Below are 9,722 nucleotides of genomic sequence, written 5' to 3' on the forward strand. Positions count from 1 at the left end.
AGCTGCTCTTCTCCTGTTCCCAACTCACGTGTCTCCCCCCAAAAAAAAAAAGTTAACCACGGTTAAAAGGAGAGGACAATCCTTGACCAAAAAAAAATAATAATAATAATTTTGTAGGCAATTGGTGGTCGTGAGTCAAATCTTGACTTAGTTTAACACCTTAAAAAAAATTAATAGATGCTTCATTAATACATTCATCTCGTTCTAGTTCTCATCTCACGAAAAGTTTTAAAATATTTTCAGGAAATGAAAACTGATGTCAGACAACATGTCATTATAGTACTGATTTGAAATTATTTGGAGTAAATATATCATAAATACTTGAGATTTTTAATGGTACAATCCTATTGCTTATATACTTATGTTGGAATTTTGTGTTTTTTTTTTCCAAATAAGCATGTAGATAGAGTTCGACTAGATAAGTTAATTTTTTTTTAATTTGTGTGATTGAGGAAATAGAGTAATTATCAATCAAACCAGAAAGGAGGATAATTTTAAGAATGTGGTTATCTATAAATGGAGGTAATACCACAAAAAAAATCTTTAGTTATATCTATTATGACATAAATATTCTAAAAAAATTGCATATCATTAAAAATCCTAAACATATCCATTGTGATGCAAATATTCCCAAATTTTTTGTGTAAAAAAATTTCTAACTTATATCGGTATGACAAATATACTTTTTATGAACTAAAATAGAGTAATATAATGCAAAAAAAAAAAAAGTTAGGGATTATTTGTGTCATGGTGGATTAAATTTAGGGTTTTTATTGATAAAAAAATCGGTGTATTTCTATAGTTTGGTGTTTATATGGTATATGCCCTTATAAATATATATTCATTCATCAACTTTCCATCAAACAGGGCATGGAGACAACTAAGAAAGCTCCCCTAAATGCAAAAAACCTTACTTTTTTAAGATCATAATATATTCAATCCATCCTTACCAAAAAAAAAAAAATCCTCACCAAAAAAAAAAAATATTCAATCCATAATAAGTAAATAACATGCACGTAGATGAGAAAGTATTTTCCTTTTTTGGGCCGAAATAGATGAGAAAGTCTGAATGAATAATAAATAAATAAATAAACAAGATTTCGATTAATTTGTTGTACAGCGTCGTACTAAAAAATAATCCCATTTGTTAATGGAGAAAGTTTGAAAAAATCCGCATCATCGTCGTCGTCATATAGTCCCCATGAAACCAAACCGAGAGAAGGAAGAAAGAGGGGCGCAGGGGGCGAAATGCCGGTTTTGCCCTCGCCCTCGTCTCCCTCCCGTACGGCCCCTGCATAAATACCTCCTCAACCACCGTCTCCTGCGAACTCTCTCTCTCTCTCTCTCTCTCTCTCTCTAAACGCAGAGGAGACTCCATTCTAGAAAAACCAGAGAGACAGGAAACCTCTCTCTAATCCTCTCTCTAGCAATAAGTGAAGAAGGAGGGGCTTCGAGTACGGAGTCTGCTCCAGCCACAGTCAAAGAGCAGAACACACGAAGGCAACCCTAATTTTCTGGTCCCTAGACCCACCACAAAGGCAAAGGCAAAGGCAAAGGCAAAGGCAAAGGAAGATAAAGAGAAAAAGCCTGCCTCCTCCCTTTCCTCACCCGCCATTGATGAGCTCTTCCGTGCCCAGTTTCTCATTCAAAGCGGGCACGGCTCATTTCCTCTTTCTTCAGTCATCCGGTTTCGAGATGGTCGAGCGTTGAATGCCTCCCCCCGATCGATTCCTGAATCTCTCCTTTACGTCTCTCTCCTCATTTTTTAAGCATCTGATTCGGGGCTGCTAGCTCGAGCTATATCCAATGCACGAGTGATCAGATTCGCGCTTCGTTTTCGCTTTGTTGACTTTTCCTCCTCCTCTGACCATTTTTCCACCGGCTTTCAAATTGCGGGTCTCTCCCTTCTTCCGTTCTTCGAGAGAGAGAGAGAGAACCGGGTCTGGTAGGGGGGGCTTCTTTCTTTGGTAAGAGGATGATCGAGCATCGCCGCGACTCGGACGGTGAACTCAGCAGCGTCGAGACCTTGAATTCGAGCCACGGCAGTTCGATGAGCAGCAGCTCCCGCGGCAGCTGCAGCAGCTTCAGCCGCCTCTCCTTCGACGCGGCCCTGCTCGACCACCATCACCCCGGCCCCGCCTCCGCCGCCGAGGCCCTCGCCATAAAGCCGCACCGCTCCTCCTCCGACTCCGTCTACTCCGCCATGCTCCGCCGCGGCACGCGGCCCGGGTTCCGCGACTTCCGGCTCCACCGCCGCATCGGCTCCGGCGACATCGGCACCGTCTTCCTCTGCAGCCTCAAGGGCCGCGACGGGGATCCGGCGGCGGACGGGGGCGAGCCGCTGTACGCGATGAAGGTGGTGGACAAGGAGGTGGTGGAGAAGAAGCAGAAGAGCCAGAGGGCGGAGATGGAGCGGAGGATCCTGAAGATGGTGGACCACCCGTTCCTGCCCACCCTCTACGCCGAGTTCGAGGCCTCCCACTTCTCGTGCATTGTCATGGAGTACTGCTCCGGCGGCGACCTCCACTCGCTCCGCCACAAGCAGCCCAACAAGCGCTTCTCTCTCGCCGCCGCAAGGTAACCACCACGCATTCCCTGTCCTTTCCTTTTTTTGTCCATTTCGACAAGACGGTTTTCTCTCTGGTTCAGTCGTTATTCTTCCCCAGTTTTTCTCAAACGGTGTCCATGGAGTTGGACCCTTTTTCCAGTGTTTTTTGTTCTTACATGTGATGGTGCTTCGCTTCTCTGCATGGTGCGATTCTCCATGTTTTGTTCTCATCTGCTTCTTTCTTCCCCTCTGAGAGGTTACCATCTTGTCTGCTGCTGCTGCTGCAGCTGCTGCAATTAGCGACCTTCCATGGATCCTTTTTCTTTTTAATCAGGTCTTTTTTTAATGAAAATCAAAATGGGCAAGAGAGAAAAAAAAAAAAAACTTAAAAGGAGAATCGCTTTCAATGTTTCCCTTTTTCCGCTCTGCAAGCTGAGATTTTCCAGGATTATTTATCTGACAATAGCCGCAAATTTCCTCTTTCGAAAGAATAATGTAATTCATTTTTATCGTAAGTAAAATTAATATAAGACTAATTTTTATTTTGTTCCTTTTTGGTTTTTTTTCCAGGTTTTATGCGGCCGAAGTGCTGGTGGCGCTAGAGTACCTCCACATGCTCGGAATCATCTACAGGGACCTAAAGCCCGAGAACGTGTTGGTCAGATCGGACGGTCACATCATGCTCTCTGACTTTGACCTCTCCCTCTGCTCCGACGCCATCCCGGCCGTCGAATCCCCGTCGGCGGCGACGCCGGATCCCTCCCCCGCCTCGCCCACTCCCTCCCGGCAGGCGGCCACCGCCACAGCCGCCGCCGCCGCCGCCGCCGCCCCCGCCGCCCCGCCTTCCCATTCGCCGTTCTCCTGCCTCCCCATCCCCAACCGGCTCTTCCGGTCGCGCAAGATCCAGAGCCTCACCCAGGGCAGCCGGCTGTTCGTGGCCGAGCCGGTCGGCGCCCGGTCGCAGTCCTTCGTCGGGACGCACGAGTACGTGGCGCCCGAGGTGGCCTCCGGCGGGTCCCACGGCAACGCCGTCGACTGGTGGGCCCTCGGGATCTTCATCTACGAGATGCTCTACGGCCGCACGCCCTTCGCCGGCGCCTCCAACAAGGCCACGCTCCGCAACATCGTCGAGAAGCCCCTCGCCTTCCCCCGCCCCGACGCGCCCGCCACCGCCCAGGAGCTCCACGCCCGCGACCTCATCGCCGGCCTCCTCAGCAAGGACCCGGCCCGGAGACTCGGGTCGAGGCGCGGGGCCGCCGACGTCAAGAAGCACCCCTTCTTCAAGGGCCTAAACTTCGCCCTCGTCCGGTCGCTGACGCCGCCGGAGATCCCCGGCCCAAGGCTGAGACGGCAGCGGACAACGACGGCGGCGGCAACGACGTTTTCCAGGAGACAAGCGACGGCCTTCGATTACTTCTGAGGGAGGAAGGGAGAGCGGCCGGATTTCGGCCACGTGTCCGGGCCGGCTAGGACCCGCCAGGTTTTGGGCCCCACTGGCGGTTCGATAGTGTACATTTGTTTTCCCTCGTGGTTTAATCCTATGTTTGGGAAAGTAGCTTTGTCTATGTCTTTTAGTGTTTATCATGTGTACGAACTACGTGCCTAACTCAAGAGGGGAGAAGTCCTATTCATATAGCTAATCTAATATCATCAATATCAATATAAATTCACATTAGCCAAAAATGTAAATATTTTTCTTTCTTATTACTCGATTTCGCAACGTACCCACTACCATATTTTTAGTACACAAATCATGGGATGAATTGCTTTTTTTTTTTTTTTCTTAAGTTGGTTAAAAGAGCATGTAAGGAAGAATAATTTAATATGACCAAATAAAGTTTTTCGATCACGATCGTGGGAGACCAAGTGACCACATTTACCTGTTCCAGCGACAGAGAGAATCCGTCCCTGAGGAAGGTGTTTCTCAATGCGCAGCAAGAGACATCTGCAATAGGAAATCACTTTTCTAGACAGAAGGAATTTTTTTTTTTTTTGGGAGGAGATTTATAATGTTTGGTGCATTGAATAATCGCCACAAAAAAAAAGAAAGAAAGTCTTGTTTTCTGTTCCTTTCTGTTTCTTCATGTTGCAACACAGTGTTTGGTGTGAGCTGGTTCTGTAACAAAAAGAAGGGTTTCTATTAAAAATTCCAAATCGATATTCGATGACACATACATCTCAAATAAATAAAAAAATTATTTCATAAAATCCCAAATCGGTATCTTGTGCATCTATCTTGAACTAACTTTAATCCTGTGAAAAATGCCAATTTGGTATGCCTAATCCAAATCTACCATCCATGTTAAACCCCAAACCGTAGACTTGAGGTAATGTGTTGCCAAGAACTGATTTGAAATTTTTTTGTGAGAGGAAAATTAGTTTTGGGTAAATACATTATGACTATAGGTTTGGGATCTTTAGCAAGATGAAAATTAATTTGGATTATATATGTTATCGGATATTAGTTAGGGATTTTAATAGTATTAATCCCTTAAAAAAAGGCTGACAAAAAAAAAAAAAAACTCATGCATGGAGGGGGATTTTAAAAAATGTTTGAAAGCAACTTGTGCCTTATCTAGAGAGACAAATAAACAAATTGAGCTCAATGGGGGCAGTTATGAGATGATGCAATCTTCCATTGGTGTGGAAAAGGAAAAGGGAATAAAAATAGCGGGTTCAAAACATAAAATTCACTTTTTCTAGGGTTTGAGTTTGACCACTTCATGGACTTTCTATGCCAATCGAAGAATGTAATCCGGTAGGTTCAACTGGTCATAAAAGGAAGCATATAAATAGATAAATAAATAAATAAAAAATGAATAAAAAGGTACAAAATCTCCCTAAATTCCGTTACCTTTTGACTAAACTCGGTCATTTCTAGTCACGTCCAAGATAGAAAATTCCAAAGATGGGCTACGAACTAAGAACCATGTCTAATCTTGGAATATTATGTTCCCGTTTCTTTTTCTTATTTTTTTATAAATATTTTCATTTTTTTAAACAAAAAATTGAACCCTAATTAACTCAAGAGGGACCCACTTAGAATAGCCAGCGTAGACAACGGGGAAAATATCATGTGGGAAGTAGGATTTTGCAGGGCACATGCTCAGCAAAACTCGAACATTGGGAGACTTATTTATGTTGAAATATATAGATTTTGTTAACGAGTGTGCACTCGCTTTTATCGGCCACTCAAGTAAGGAAAATTAGCCATTTTCAAGCTTTACCTTTTTTTATATACATCATGTACAATTACAATATTGAAAAAAAAAGTCATTTTTCGTACATTGAGTGTTGCTAGACATGCAACATGGGATGCCCGAATTTGGAACAATACACGAAATTCAATGAATGACATCCTTGTCTTCAATACTGTGTTATAATTCCAACTCAAAAAGCTGAAATTTTTAGATTGAGAGAGATTATGTGTATGTATATAAAAACATAAAAATCTCGTAAATGAATAGTGTCGAATATCTTAAATAGTACAATCAACCACGCTTTGATTTGATTCTACTCCGAATAAATCACATTCATGGCCTAGAAAGAAAAGGAACATCATTGACTTATAATTACACCTAAAAGAGAGATAGAGAAAAAATAAAATAAAAAGAATCATTGGGTGATAATAGCTCGAGGGGAACCGAAGCTGAAAAGTGCGCGAAATATTATTGGGTTTGGAGGAAAAAATTTGGGGGGGAGGGAGCCTGGCCACGCGCCACGCGTTGCGTGGGGTGCAGCCTCCTACCACTTTCAATGTGAGTGAGTATTTGCCTAAATTTGTTATTTCAAATTAGACTAATGTTATGTCTCAAGAATTTACAAAATTCATAGTGAATCAAGCTAAAGACAACATGTTCTTGTATAGTTCATTCCTTATAATATCTATCTATTTTAACAAAGAATAAAACCTTCTAAATAAAACCTAATCATGAAAATTGTTCAATTGAAAGTTGATTCTATGGTCTTTTTTCTTCAAATTTAAATTTTTAATTTGGCTTGATAAATCTTTGTGCTTTTCCCACTACCAAAGCAATTTCATGTATCCCGTGATTGATTTCTAAGATTAATTCACAAAGTGACCGACAATCTTTTTGTCGAAAATTGCCAACCTATGGAAATATGTACCTTGTACCATGTGAACCCTTTTTTTATATCATTTTTTTTATGTACTTAGCACAATTATTTCTTGTAATTATTGTACCCTCTATTGACATTCTATCTCATTTTACTATTAACTATTCAAGCGTGAATTGACATGATGCGACACGAGTTCAAAAGATGTTTTGTTTTTCGTCATTTCTATTGTAAAATGGAGCTCCAAAAGGAATTCATAATGTTTTTATGAGAGAAGCACTATATCTGTTCGCTATACTCGTGGCTCAGAAAGGCCGACAAATAGCTTTATGATTTTCATCGACGAATGGTCACGGAGCATGAGTTAAGTAGCTAGATAGAGAAAAATCGCAACTTTTCAATGCAATTTTAATCTTGTAAAGAAAGGACTATTTTCCATTTGGAATTCGATAATAATAATAAAAATAAAAAAACCCAAGTTTTGATTTGGCTTTTTTATATCGATTACTTATAAAAAAAAAAAAAAAAAAACAGAAGAACTTGAAAGGAACTTGGAGGGTGAGGTTTTAGGGGATTCCCTCGTTTGACAACACATGGGGTGTCCTTGAGAACACCTGCCAACCGGGCAGCTGACTTAAACGCCCCTGTCCCCCTGCCTGTCCCCACCATCAATTCTCAACCCCACCTGTCCCCACCCCCGCTCGCCCAATCGCGCCTCGACACGTGTAGCGTGCAGCGCGCGCCACGTGGCATCGCCTCCGTCGAGCCCAATGGGGTTAGCATTGGGAGGGGGTTTAATTAATGAAGATGGTATTGGTGGGGTGGCAGCGAAGTACTATTGTTCCTTGCAAATTGACAAGGGATGCGGAAAACATAGCATACTAGGGCTCGGTTTTATTGCGTGATGAAAGATTTTTTTTTTTTTTTTTGGTCGATAATAATTATCATTAATGATAGAAATATCATTCGTTCGTTCGTTTTTATAAGAGATAAATATTATCATTTTTATAAGAATATTATCCAAATTATTTATTTTCCTCAAAATAAATGGAGCCTATGTTGGTATTTGTTTGGATAATACTTTTGGTCTTTACGAGAACCTTTTGAATCAAGTATTGTCAATATAAATTATTTTTAATATTGATAATCATTTATATCTAAATATTTTAGTGGGTAATGAAAATATTTTTGTTCATTCAAATTTAAGCAATACAAACGATAATTTTTTAGGAAAGTATTTTTCAAATTATTCATTTTTTATTTTTCATAAAACGAACACACTTGAAATCTCCAGTTGTTTCACGAAATACTAATAATCTAGAAAAGATTTTCCTATTTTGAACATTTATATTTCTTAGGAAAGGAGATAGTGAGAAATATTCTCATTATATTTGGCCTTGTTAATAGTGGCAGTATTTTTTTAATTCATTTTTTAAGCAATAACAACTATAAAAGTGAGGAAAATATTTTTCAAATTGTTGATTTTCAACGAAACAAATGGAGCCAGTGAAAAGACACGAAAAGGTAGGTGTTAGGCTTGAGTAACACAATCAGGGTATGTGAAATAAATGAGTTCAAATTAGCTGCATTACCTAATTAGAAGGTATTAATAACCCACGGACTTAGGAGGTCTTTTACTAATATCATTAGAAATTTATTAGCAACTTAAGCACCTCATTAAAAAATATGATTAATGTATAATAATTAATGTTATGCATAATAATTAATGTATTGAAAAACAACATATTTCATTTTTAACTATGATTAACAAGTCTCCCAAGACAAGTAACCAGATCTGTGCGATAAATATTCTTAATGATCATCTTATAAATATTTGAAAAACATTAAAGATCGTTTGTTTTTGCCAAATGCACCGTCTCTGTCATTTCATGTGTAATTAGTTAATTGGAAATCAACACATCTTTTCCTTTCCCAATGTTGTCTCTTTAACAAGACCCTCAACATAAAACAATTCTAAATTCCAAGAAGGTAACTTTTGATTCATGTATCTTTAGTGCCTTGACAAATTCGAACTTTTCTCGTCAAATATACATAAGCATAAGATTCTCACTAACCTAATCATATTATAATATAAAAATTCTTCATGGGTAAGAGACATACTGCCGGTTCTCAAAGTCTAGGCTGTTTCCTCGATGGGGCCAGCCAAGAAGACGCATACTTTAAATTAGGGTTTGACTTTCTTGCTTGTGAAGCTGGGCATCGCTCAGATCTTAGACTCAACAAAATTGTCTTTCAAACTGAATATTATATTCTCATCAGTTTTTGTGCAGATTGACGAATTGGAGAGCCAAGAAGATGCTTTGCCGACTTATCTTGGGTTGGCAATTTGCAAGCTGGGGTTTGACTGTACTGCCTGACAAGTTCTGTGGCCGCGCGATGCCGGTTCAGTGCTCGACCACACAAGGCGTTCTCAGAATCGTGAATAAAGATAAAGACCGAAGAACACCGACATGTGTCATGCAGTACGTTGGACTGATCTTCCAGACATGTTATTGCCTTCTTAGCAGCGTCCGGGAGATTTTGCAAGTGCCCAAACCCGGATGCAAATTAAGCTGAAGATTGATATGCTCGATGTTCATACTTGGAACTTATTGATTAAGAAATCTTTCATGGGAAATTTCCTCTAAATAGAGACGTAGGAAAACACGACCCTTAATTTAAACCGGGAGAGGTTTACTTATAGCTAGTAAAACCCATTGATGTTGCTATCTAAACGTATAGTATCTGATGTGTCTATTTATCACTTATTTGTAAATGTAACATGAAAAGAATATTCAAGTTTTCCGTAGAATGATAAAATATACAACTTGAGAGAGAGAGAGAGAAAGAGAGAGAGAGAGAGAGAGAGGGAGAGAGAGAGAGACCAAAGTCCATGTTTATATTTTATAATGGGAACTACCTAAAGGGATTTGAAATAGGCATACTTCTAGAAGCCTTTACATATTTAAAAAAACATTCACACTCTGAAACCCCAAACATCTAGTTATACGCGCAAAGAAACATTGAAATTTTCTCGTAGCATGAAACTTTCATTCATTTGAATCGATTATTGCGTGCTAACATTTAGGTATTCAAC

At 40.3% G+C, this 9,722-nt stretch overlaps 1 protein-coding gene across 1 annotated transcript; it reads left to right on the forward strand.

Annotated features, from left to right (window-relative positions):
* Nucleotides 1-1,353: 1,353 nt before the first annotated feature.
* LOC104444877 (protein kinase PINOID) lies at nucleotides 1,354-4,214 on the forward strand. Its single transcript, XM_010058651.3, has 2 exons — nucleotides 1,354-2,577; nucleotides 3,119-4,214. The coding sequence occupies exons 1-2, from the start codon at nucleotides 1,976-1,978 to the stop codon at nucleotides 3,966-3,968; spliced, it is 1,452 nt and encodes a 483-aa protein (XP_010056953.1). The 5' UTR covers nucleotides 1,354-1,975; the 3' UTR covers nucleotides 3,969-4,214.
* Nucleotides 4,215-9,722: the final 5,508 nt, after the last annotated feature.

This window comes from Eucalyptus grandis, chromosome 5 (assembly GCF_016545825.1).
Source record: "Eucalyptus grandis isolate ANBG69807.140 chromosome 5, ASM1654582v1, whole genome shotgun sequence".
Taxonomy (NCBI): domain Eukaryota; kingdom Viridiplantae; phylum Streptophyta; class Magnoliopsida; order Myrtales; family Myrtaceae; genus Eucalyptus; species Eucalyptus grandis.

Coding starts and splice junctions, on each gene's coding strand:
- LOC104444877 (XM_010058651.3), top strand. CDS start 1,976: ATGATCGAGCATCGCCGCGACTCGGACGGTGAACTCAGCAGCGTCGAG. Junction 2,578..3,118: donor TTCTCTCTCGCCGCCGCAAG/GTAACCACCACG, acceptor TTTTTTTTCCAG/GTTTTATGCGGCCGAAGTGC.